The sequence below is a fragment of the Phlebotomus papatasi genome, chromosome 3 (genome assembly GCF_024763615.1).
Source record: "Phlebotomus papatasi isolate M1 chromosome 3, Ppap_2.1, whole genome shotgun sequence".
Classification (NCBI taxonomy): Eukaryota; Metazoa; Arthropoda; class Insecta; order Diptera; family Psychodidae; genus Phlebotomus; species Phlebotomus papatasi.
The window spans coordinates 31,795,321-31,808,012 of NC_077224.1; the positions used below are offsets into that span (position 1 = coordinate 31,795,321).

General features: G+C 32.9%; 1 protein-coding gene across 2 annotated transcripts in view; it reads left to right on the forward strand.

The window, feature by feature from the left end:
- Nucleotides 1-8,398, forward strand: part of LOC129805267 (SUN domain-containing ossification factor) — a 32,953-nt gene extending 24,555 nt beyond the window's left edge. For both annotated transcript variants that reach the window (XM_055853066.1, XM_055853067.1), the window contains exon 4: nt 7,066-8,398. In XM_055853066.1, the coding sequence (XP_055709041.1) occupies nt 7,066-8,052 (987 nt within the window). In that variant the 3' untranslated portion in view covers nt 8,053-8,398. The remainder of the gene's footprint in view (nt 1-7,065) is intronic.
- Nucleotides 8,399-12,692: the final 4,294 nt, after the last annotated feature.

Sequence of the window (12,692 nt, forward strand, 5' to 3'; positions counted from 1 at the left end):
AGAAGAAGAAGAAGAAGAAAATGGAAGTTCCGAGATATTCAACGTCGAATTTTCAAAAATCTATTTTTCGATTAATCGGACCTTCGATTAAATCGGATGCAAATGAGATGCTCAAATGGATCCCGAACGCCAAAATCCAGTATTCTTAAACAAATTGAGGGAAAAAAGTATTCTTAAAAATGTCATAGCTACACCCATGATTGCACCCGCGCTTGATGTAGGCAAAGGGAAATTTTCTCTCAGGAAATTATTCTACATATTATCCTCCATATAGTTTCATCCCTTTTAGGATTTATGATAATTTTTTGACAGCGCAACATCTTTCTTAAATTTGCATTGAGAGAATATCAATTTTACACGTTTTTGATCGTATAACTATACGATAATGTCAATAAATTCTTTTGTAATATTATTAGACGAGACAATTTTTATGCAAATCATTAAAATTAGTAATTCCAGCGTTTTATGAAGTATTTCAAGAATGCGATTGGGCAAACTATTGATTAAATTTTCGATGAACTTATCTTCAGGCTTATTCCAGGCTCCAACATTGCAGATTTTAACTCCAAAACGTATGTGTACCCATTGGCAAACATCGGCGTAAATATGGCAAACAAGAATTCCCCAAATATTTTCAATTGGATTGAGGTCAGGAGTTCAAGAGAGCAGGTGGTCAAGTCAAGATATTGATATTCAGAGCTCGAATTAAATCTAAAGCTTTTGCGCTCACATGGATTCGAGTGTATTTAATAGAAATGTGTAAGAAAAAAAAACATATAATTCGAAAGGTTCGAAAGCATGAACGTTCGAAGGGAGAGTACTTTTCCTTACAATAATTACAGTAGACTGTAGCACCAAAGCAAACCAATATTGGTTTTTTTTAACAATTTAAGCAAAAAATCGTGATAAAGATCATGATTCTAGCGAAAAAAGATTATTTTTACCAATATAAAGACCCGTTCTCAAAGACAGACGTTCTAACTACTTATATCAAAATTAGGAGATTCGAAATACGAATTTTTTGACCATCTATTTGTCTGTTTGCTTAATTTGACTACCAGCGACTGCTGTTAGTCCCGAAGCCTGAAGCCTCCATCGAGAGCATTTTTTGATGAATGATGATACTGCAGTTACTTGAAACTTATTCAACAATACTTTCGGAAATTTGCTTACACAATGGAATAGAATTGTTAGAGGGTCATTGAGCTAAGTGCATTGAAGTCATGGGAGACTACTTAATAGAATAAAATTAATGTTAGATAAGTAATTGTGTTTTTCACGTCCGGCCTCAGAATTTTTAACCCGATCCGTGGATCTTCTCGACCAGGCTATCACGTTTATGTTCCATTATGGGTAAAAAAAATTAACATAATGCGTTGTAAATTTAATCTATCCGAGTTTTAAAAAAGTGCAATAATTAACAAAATATTAATTTTAGTCTAGTACTACATAAGACAAATAGGTGACTCATTGAGTAATTTCCATCTTTAAAGTAATGTCAAACTCATTCGAGAGTTGTTTAACTAAACGTGATATTCCTCTATTGGTTAGAGAAATTATTAATGTTCTTGAGTTTAATGCCTTTTACTATGAAATTACATTTCTTTTTTCAAATTGTTATCGCATTAGAAACTAAATTATTTTCCACACAGTTCTCCGGGTGTTCTTATCAATTTATGCCAGAGAGCACAATTTCTATTAATAGCTGGTAAAAGAGAGTTATTTCTTCTGATAGTAGAAATTTTATTACTATGCTCAAAAACAACGTGGAATCAGATTGATTGTTTGGGAAAAAACAGACTTCAATCAATTCTTGTAAAAATTTCTCACTAATATAATTTTCATTTGTTTGAACACGTGAGGTATGCTCAATTTTTGCTTTATCAAAAAAAAAATAACATTCCATTATTAATTTGATTAGGGATAACAAATTTGCGACTTATCGTCTGGGAAAATTTTCATATCCACGCTGTGAGATTTCATTGGGCAGCTAGAAATTTATGATGATCTCTTATCATGTCTCTTTGTTTATTATCACTTGAGATTGCCATTATTTTTTGTGATAAATATGTACATTGTGGGAGTTCCGTCTTGTTACCTATATATATTTCATTTTAATCTCAAGGGGTTTAATGATGTTTAATTGGTGAGCAAATTGCTTTATAATACACAGCTCTGAATGATCTATGATGCCGATTGAAAGCTCCAAGGGAATATAGTTCAGTAATATACTAATTTATAGATGTCACTGATATCATTCAAGATAAAGTTCAAGTAATAGAGCATTTTTAAGAGCAAAAAAACATCCCTATAAGAGAGATTAATACGCAAAAACAAACCATTGCTATTCTCTAAAATTAGAGGCCATAGAGTAAGATGGGGGCGGGGTAAGATGGTGTCTATTTTGGGGTCTTAAATCATGCTTGATGAGGGTTTAACATGGAGGGATCATACTATTAATATGATTGTGTCTGTGGTGACATTTTGAACTTCCATCTGAAAGTGCTCATCGAGACGAAACCAAAAACACTAAATTTAGCTCAAAATGTTAATTAGAACCGGAGATAGAGGCCGGTCAATATTCGAACTTTGACCCTTTACAGCTCGGGTCATGGGTTATGGGTCGACTTAAGTTTTTTTTTTTGTTTGATAGGTATAATCTGTAGCTATAACATACTAAAATTTCAGCCCGATGCACAATGGAATTTTTGAGTTATGTATTTAACTTAGAAAATTGAAAAATCTTCTTTTTAAAAATAACGCCCCTAGAGATGGTTTTATGAAATTGTGATGTTAGAAGGGGAAGTGGCATTTCACGAGGGGTTTCCAAAATATCCCCACTTTTTAAATTCTGACAATTAGAACCGGAGTTATGGCCATTTTAAGAAAATTTTTTTGGACCCTTATAGCAGGGGCCTCCCAACATTTCATTTTTCCATACATTTTTGCATAGAGGCACTGAAGACTATTGGCAAGTCTTTTCCTAAAGAGAATTGACTAATAAGTCTGATATATTTCGAAATCGTCCATTAAAAGCTATCTAAAAATACATATTTCATAATGTTCGCCAGAATAATACAAGAACTATGAGCAAATTTGTTTAAGGCGCAGTGCAATATCTGCAAAATTTTTAAAAGGAAAAATGAAAAATAGATTCACTTTTTATTAGGCTTGATGGACCCCTGCTTATAGGTCGGGTCAGGGGATCAGGTCAGGAGACCTTATGTTTGGTATTAATCTAAAGATGTAAGGCCCAGCTATAACATACTAAAATTTGATTCCGATTGAGCCATAAGGGCGGAGCTATTGAGAAAACAAAAAAGGAGGGTATTCAAAATGGCGGATGGAGGGGTGGAGGGTGGGGGGTCAATGCACCAAGTTGCAATTTTCATCCGATATATAACTTTTGCCGAAAACCGCAAGTCGATATCTCTTAGTTTAGCAGCTATTAAGCTCCAAAGAGCGGCCGGCCGGCCGGCCGGGAACGTAAAATAGCCACATATATATTCGTGATCAGGAAGTGGCGAAACACATTTTGGCCAAGTTTGAGCTCGATCGGAGGACATGAAATTTTGTTAGGATTATAGTAGGTGAGATTATTAAGAATCTCAGCAAATAGATCATCTGAACTAACACGCACGACACAAAACATAATCTTCAATGATCAAAAACTTTTAATTGGAAGAAATTATCGTATTCAGCTGGCAGGATGGGGTCATATGACTAAAAGATCTTTTCCAAAGCATATCTTGATGTCGATTTCTTGGACTCAATACTTCTAACGAGGCTATAGGGGAGACCGGGGTATAATTAGCCAGGGGTAGAATTAGACAGTGGATTTTTCTCGTTTCCCTTAAAATGTACATTGAGCAAAGTATTTTTTAATGAAAGCAGGAATATATCCCCATATTCCCAGAAATATTTGTAAGTCTGATCTTGTTATCCTACAATTTAGAAGCATTTTTATAAAATGGGTATAAAATAAAATTGTAATTTTGATGGTACAGTTTTTGGACCAGCATTTGGTTTTCTGAGTTTCTAGTCAAGATTTCATAGTTTTACCTCGTTTCTGATTTAATAAACCTAATTAAAAAATATTTTTCACTTGGATAATAATTATCCAATTTTTTATATAAGATGATAAACACTGAAACAGCCCTCGGGGCAGTTGTAGCCACTCTTCCGTGGCGGGCTAAAACTATCAATGATTTTTCACTAATACATGGATAATTGTTAGATGAAAAAGTACTGTTGATATTCCAAGCAATATTGCCATTCGGAAGAACAATTTGTGAAATAGATTTTTTAGGATGTTTTTATCAATTTTGCCGCAATTAGAAAAATGTCATAAAAAGTCGGCTAAAGCCTTTTTCTTTAGGTTTAAATGACATATTTAGCATCAGTGGGCTTCAGTGTATCAAGCGAAACAATATTTGGTATCTCCAATTTGAAATTTCGTCTGGAAAACTGGTGGCAATTAGGGTAAATGGTGGAAAGCGAGACACTTAAGAAAAAATTCAATTTCAAATCCATTTTTAGACTGAATAAATAATTATTTTTTACCATTTTTTTGTATCATGGGATTCTTTGACAAATATTTTAACAGAATCTTAACAGTTGTTATTAAATATTGCAACCGAATAATCGGAAAATTCACGGAAATTAAAAAAAAAACACATTTTGAAAGATGGACAAAATTTTGGAAAGTTGGACATAGTGATATTAATGACAAAATATCATACAAAATATGTATATAATCAAATGTTGACGGTTTTCTCTGTATACTTGCACATTTGATGGTTATGCTAATCCCTCCTTTATGTCCGGGTAACAGTTGAGGAACGCTAATTACCAAGAACTACCCGGACGTCCAACCAAAAAGAGGTTCTGTAAATTTCACAGACGCCTCGCGCTGTCCAGCAGTTATAACTCTAAAGCGGATGCAATTTTTAGAACATTTCAATTTCCCATCCGCCCAAGTCCTTTTCCACTTGCTTTGGGAGCTCTGTAGAGGCTCCTCTTTGTCTTTCTCCAGGAGTTTTTGCGATATTTACTATACATATTGTCAGAAAAAGTGGTCTTCGGAATCTGGAAATCCTTGCAGCCTTTTCCAGGAGATTTTCTCCTTATCAGCTGCTAATTGCTGTTGCAACTATTTCTCCGGATACTTAAGGATGTTTGTCGTTCTTGTTAACATGATTTCACTGCACAAAACCACCAAACTTGTCCAAGATTTCATTAAACTTGTTTTGAATGCAACACGAAATTAAATCACTTTTCTATCCTTTTTAAATGTAATATTTCACAAATATTTTTTATTCACCTTTTAAATGGATGTGTGTCCTTCGATTTTCACTGCGGACTTAATAATATTTCACAAATTATGCCGAAAAATCAAACAAAACACTTTGATATTTTCCTAGCAACTTCCCTAAGAAACAGAGAAAATGACAACTACCGTGTGAAGGTTATGAATATCACGCATGCAATACACTTTTTAAATTCTTCATGCAAGTCATTCTTTGATTGTTTTATAACGATTTTTGCATTTTTAACTTCTCGAGTAATCATAAAAATAGGTTTAATAATCTTTTTATCGAAATTTGAAATATTTAATTGATTTATTATCAAGTTTTTAAGGAGGTGTCTCACATTCCACACTGCTTTGTCCAACTTTCCAAACTGTCTCGCTTTAGGCCAATTACCCTATAGAGAAAAATTATCTTCGACAAAGTTGTAGAGGAATAAATTTCCTATAAAAATATGTCTATTTGATATTTTTAACATTTTTGCGAGAGTAAAACGTCACAAATTATCCGAAGACTGACAACATTTGCCCCAGCAATTTTGAGAATCTCCACAAAATCGACTTTTAGAAAATGATTCGAAAATCACATTTCTTTCGAGATAGAGGAAAATAGTCTTCTGCAATGTTGTAGAGCTGTAAATTTCCTATAAGAATATGCTCATTATAAGACGTATAAGCTTTCTCAGAGCTCGTGAAAGAATTAAATATGCGTTTTGACAAGTTTTGCCCCAGTCTCCCCTATATTTATATGGCATTAAGAAAACCATCGTTCGCCATAATACATAATATAGCAATAACCCCAATTGTTTTGCTTTTAGGGGAGTAGTAAATTTTCAAATATAATAATCAGTTTAAGCAATTTTAGTTCATCTCCTTCCCAATCTTAGCAAGCATTGGAATTCTTTCGGTCACACGAAAATATGTTGACCTCCCGAAGTATAGGCTTAAGTGTAAAACTTTATATTCAAGCCAATACTCTCACGATATCATGCCATATACTGTCATGTGGAGGCTTATAAAATTAAACTAAATTTCCACACTTTTTCCATTTAATCATAAGAAAATATATATTTATATGGCATTAAGAAAACCATCGTTCGCCATAATACATAATATAGCAATAACCCCAATTGTTTTGCTTTTAGGGGAGTAGTAAATTTTCAAATATAATAATCAGTTTAAGCAATATTAGTTCATCTCCTTCCCAATCTTAGCAAGCATTGGAATTCTTTCGGTCACACGAAAATATGTTGACCTCCCGAAGTATAGGCTTAAGTGTAAAACTTTATATTCAAGCCAATACTCTCACGATATCATGCCATATACTGTCATGTGGAGGCTTATAAAATTAAACTAAATTTCCACACTTTTTCCATTTAATCATAAGAAAATATATATTTATATGGCATTAAGAAAACCATCGTTCGCCATAATACATAATATAGCAATAACCCCAATTGTTTTGCTTTTAGGGGAGTAGTAAATTTTCAAATATAATAATCAGTTTAAGCAATATTAGTTCATCTCCTTCCCAATCTTAGCAAGCATTGGAATTCTTTCGGTCACACGAAAATATGTTGACCTCCCGAAGTATAGGCTTAAGTGTAAAACTTTATATTCAAGCCAATACTCTCACGATATCATGCCATATACTGTCATGTGAAGGCTATGAGGACCCGAGGGTGTTTTATGAAGGTTCTGGGGAGGTTGTCAGGTATAATTAACTAACCCCAAGGGGATTTTGGATTATTCTGCAGGCTCTCGAACGCAACATGTCTCTCTCGGGGCAGTACCTGGAGGAGTTGTCCAAGAGATACAAGAAGCAAGTGGAGGAGTTGCAGTCATCATTTGCAAAGGCCTTGCTGTCGATTGAGGAGCAGAGTCGACGGTTCGACGAGAAGAAGGAATTCATGCTGCTGCAGCACGAATCGCTGCGGATTCAGTGTGAAGATATTATGGACAAAATCTGCAAATTTTGCTTTGTGTTTGGCGTGAGCTTCACATGCCTGCAGATCCTCATTATCTACTTGTATTCTAGGGCTTATCAGCGGATAAGTCGAAGATGTAAGATGCTCATGGACTGTGTTAAACGGTCGCAGGCACATGCGGAGGAGGAGTGTGTTGAAGCTAAGGAGATCAATTGTGATGGGGTGTCACTGAATTCGTCAAAATCGAGTGAGGGTGGTGAGAAAGTGGGAAGGATGACAGTGACTGATATCAAAGAGGAGGATGAGAGTGTCCAAAATGTCGATAATAATGGTGAGGTGAGTGGATCAAATGCCAGTGGATTGAGTACAAGGATGAGTGAAGATGATATCCCGATTGAGGATTTGAATAGCAGTGAATTGGAATTGAGTGTGGAGAGTAGAAAATCAGTCAAGATTGGTTCAAATCATGTGGAATCCCAATCACCGGGTAGTGAGAAGAGTAGAAGTAGTTTCCCACTCAGAGAAACTATTGCAAGGCGTCTCTCGTCGCCAGTTCTCTTTAAGGCATCGCGAAAGAAGAGTCAACATTCCAATTTAGCGCCCAAATCCAAAGATACCAAACAAAATTCCAACAGCAATCACAAAGTCAATCCAAAATCCAATTCATTCAGTCCACAACTTCTCGCAAGGGCGTCTGGCGGTGATGCAGGAATTCCAGATTTACCGGATAGTCCAAATAATTTGGCACGACAAGTAGATGAGCCACTTATTAAAAAGACAGGTAGTTTCCGGCGGATACTAAAGAAGGTATTTTAATAATAACAATGCGCTTTTAAATACTCAAAAATTCAAAAAAAAATTATTGTTGAAAATGTTTTTGAGGCAAAAATTGTGGAAAGAAAAACTGTTTTTTTTAAGGCTGCATCTTTTAAATTATGTTTTTGCAAAAAGAAAACCAAATCACATCATGCGTGTTTTTCTTTGGTATTTAATGGCTAAGTAAACTTCTTTGTCCTTGTTAAAATCATCTCAATGTTCCCATAAAATAATCTCATTGGAAATTCTTTCACTTCTCCTGCAAGAAGTGACAAGAATGTGTTCATTTTTTTGTGACTGAGAGAATATAATATTGTATGAAAAAAAATTATTTATTTAGCAAAAACTCGCGTAAATGTTATAAGCTTTTTGTTTTTCAAATTATTAATTGTAAGTTTATTTAATCTAGTCTTACAGTTAATTGTAATATTTGTAAAAGAAAAATGAGAAATAGTACTTTTTTCGTAAAATGCCAATAAAAAGAAGAAAAAATTAACTGAGTTTTTTTTATTTGAAATTTCAAGGATTATAGAGGAGACTGGGGTAAAAAGTCACAAATTGAAATTTTGAAAATTCAATATCTTCCAAGATAAGTTTCTTGGAATTCGAACAAGGAATTCAGAAAATAAAAAATATTGAAATTTTTAACCCTATTTTTGAAATGTTTTCCTTGCAACAGATATCAATTTTTACCTATTTATTTTCCAAAATTGACTGGTAAGTATTTCCTAAATCAGAGAAGTGCAAGAACCGTTGTAACCGAATAAACGTCAAATGAAACACGTACGTCAATGGTCAAAACGCTACTTGAGCAAACTTATTTTGACGTTAATTCGGTTTCAACGGTTTTTTGCACACCTGTGTCCTAAATGATTTGGATTCTTTGAATACGAAACCACTATCTATTTTTAGAATTCTACAAAGATTCTTTTCTCCAGCAATCCTTATATTAAAAACGACCACTTCGGGTAAAAAGTAACAAAAGGTATGGAGCAAAAAGGAGCAAAGGCCGAAGCAATTTCTGACGTTTCACGGCAGAAGAAACATCATTTCCGCATCTCACCGCTTTTTGTTTGCATTGGTCAAACGATTAGCAGTCTCTTGTGTGTTTTTTTTTCTAAAATAGCTTAAAAAGCACTTTTCTCGTTCAGATAGAGAAAACTGTGTTTTAAAAAGGTGTAGAGGAATAAATTTCCTATGAAAATATGTGACCAGATATTTTTTTTAAATTTACGAAAGCTCGTAAGAAAGGGGAAAAAAAATAAATGGTCAGTAAAAAGTCAAAAGTTATCAGCAAAAAATTAAATTAGATCACTAAATAATTCGAAATAATCAGTAAAAAAATTCAATTTTGTCAGTAACAAGTTAAATTTGGTCAGTAAAATCTTTGAATTGATGATCAGTAGATGTATTCGAATTGATCAGTAAAAAATTAAAAAGTAATCAGTAAAAAAATAAAAATGGTCAGTAAACAGAAAATATGGTCAGTAAAAAATTAAAAATGAGCAGTGAAAATATTCGAGTTGATCAGCAAAAAAATTAAAAATGAGCAGCAAAAAAAAAATTAAAAATGCAATAAAAAATTAAAAATGAGCAGTAAAAAATAAAAAATAGTCAGCAAAAAATTAAAAATGATTAGTAGAAATGTTCATATTGATCAGTGAAAAATTAATTTTATTTTTAACTGATCAATTTTTATTTTTTGCTGACCACATTTTATTTTTTACTGATTATTTTTTATTTTTTACTGACTACTTTTTATTTTCTACGGCTCACTTTTAATTTTTTGCTCACCATTTTTTTTATTTTTTATTGCTCTTTTTCAATTTTTGGCTGATCAATTTTTATTTTTCACTGATCACTTTGTATTTTTTACTGACCATTTTTTTATTTTTTACTGCTCATTTTTAATTCTTTGCTGATCACTTTTTAATATTATATTTCTACTGCTCGTTTTTAATATTTTGCTGACCACTTTTTATTTTTTATTGACCAATTTTTATTTTTTACTGCTGATTTTTAATTTTTTGCTGATCACTTTTTTATTTCTCACTGATCAACTCGAATATTCCTACTGTTCATTTTTAATTTTTTGCTGACCACTTTTTATTTTTTACTGCTCATTTTTAATTTTTTACTGATCATCTTTTACTTTTTACTGATCATGTTTTATTTTTTACTGACCACTTTATTTTTTACTGATCGTGTTTCATTTTTTGCTTAGCACTTTTTCTTTTTTAACTGACCGTTTTTAATAAAGTACTGCTCCTTTTTAATTTTTTACTGCCCTTTTTTAACTTTTTACTGCCCTTTTTTATTTTTTACTGACCATTTTTTTTTACTGATCTTTCGAATTTTTTGCTGACCAAATTTGACTTTTTACCGCTCGTTTATTCAATGCCGTTATAAAGCAAATCAAAATGTGTTAATATCCCATACCTTGTACTATTTGCCCCAGCATTTTTGAGAATGATCACAAAATTACCTTTTAGAAAACAGCTCGATAAATGTATTTCCTAGCAAAATAGAGAAAAATGACTTTCACAGAGTTGTAGATTTCCTATAAAACTGTGCTAATTAGAAATTTTGGAGGTGCCCGGGTAGCTTGTAAAAAAAATAAAATATCCGTTTTGTTACTTTTTGCCCCAGTCTCCCCTAATGTTTATCAAAAGACCCTAATGTCTTGGGGCAGTTGCATGGGGCAGTTGCAGTTGGATGATGATTTAAATGGGTCCCACAACTGTTCTGAATTATTCTAAATGTTTTATAATTTTAAATTTCCGAAAGTTATGCATGCCTAAAATTGCCCCAGACTGCTTCAAATAAAGTATATTTTTCAAGGAATGCATCAGATAAAATGGAAGGCTCTCAGATACAATTCCCAAGATCAAATTTACTAGATCAGCTTATGGTAAGGTGAGATTCTTAAAATGAACACAGTTAGAGTGCATGCAAGTTTGATCTGGGAGATGTCAATTTCCTGAAACAAATGCATTTTTTTTAATTTGAATCAGAACATCTATGATTTTGATGAACTGACAGAAGATGGTATTTCATTTTGCTCAAAAACTTGAACATTATCACTTGTTCTGGAGCTGAGATAATTCTTTGCTTTGGAACACGTTTTTGACCAAACCGTCCCTTGTCCTTGTGTCCATGTGACGAACTGCAACAATACATTATTGAATTTTGAATTCTTTTAAATCTTATTTTAAAAAACACGGTCGAGTAAAAGCGTACCTGCGTACTTCCATAGCAGCACTATTAGAAAAGAAATATTTTTAACGGTTAAACTCCATAGTCGGGCAGATGGCATAGTGTGAACAAAAAAAAAATTATGTTTGGACGAAATTATCTATAATTATCTACAATTTATGTTGAAGTAATCATCAAAATCGGTTAACCCTTTAATAAATTTTTAAAACGAGACATTTTTTACTGACCGATATTTAACAATAAAAATGAAATCGATGAACAAAATGGCTAAACATTTGTGGTAAGTATTTTGGTAAAAACGGTAAGTAAAGTATTCACTTGGTAAGTAAAATAGCAAAATTGGTAAGTAAAAAAATCAATTTTGGTAAGTAAAAGACTGATAAAAAAGTAAAAGTAAGTAAAAGTAAAAGACTGAGACGCGTCTTCCTCAGTGGTCAAATTTGTGATTTGTTTCTGAAATTTTGTCCGCACTGTCTGTCTACTACTCCAAATGAGGATTTACATTTTCCGATTTTTCCTGTATTTTCCGATTTTCCCTGTAAATCCTCATTTGGAGTAGTAGACAGACAGTGCGGACAAAATTTCAGAGACAAATCACAGATTTGACCACTGAGGAAGACACGTTGAAGCGTCGAAAGCTTTGGCAAGGAATTTTGTGTTTCCCTGTCCTGAAAGGATTGCACCCCCTGACGCATCCGGAGGGAGTTCATCTCCTTGACCTTCTTATACGAATTGCCGTCAGTAATCTACCGAAAAAGAAATAGTTTTCGAAATAGTGGAAAAGGCATATGCAAAACAAAAATAATTTTTTGTCGGTAAATACTTACAAAAAAGGACCTATAAATAATGAATTTTAAAATGTTTGCAATTACAATCATAACTTCTTCATTTTCCATTTGCCAAAATTTACATGAAAGTTTCACAGCTTTTAATATTCTAAATTGATTTTTTTGGCTTTTCGCTCAAATTTAATTTTCCATTGACTAAATTTTATTTTACTGCTAATTTTTGCAATGGCTGAATTGATTATCCGAGATTTAAAAAAAATCGGAGTTCTTTATAACGAGTGGCTTCCCCACCATCCCCTAAAAATACTTAGGTTTGGATTATAGTAATAAATATCGAAATATGAAAATATCGACAGCTCAGAATGTAAAACGAATAACTCGCGAATGGTCAATTTTGCAGGAGAGCGTTTTCAAGTTGAGATTTTTCATGCTGAATATAGGATTTTTAAGATTTGATACCCCTATAACTTTGGGAACTTTCCGCTGTAATATTTACAGGGTAGAACCCAAAGCACAAGTTTGCAAGGGTTAAATAAATTATTATTATTATTATTACAGGGTAGATGTCAAGGAGTACCAGAAAAGCAAAAAAAAAAAACAAAATTTGCAAAAAATCAGCTTATTCGACTTATATTC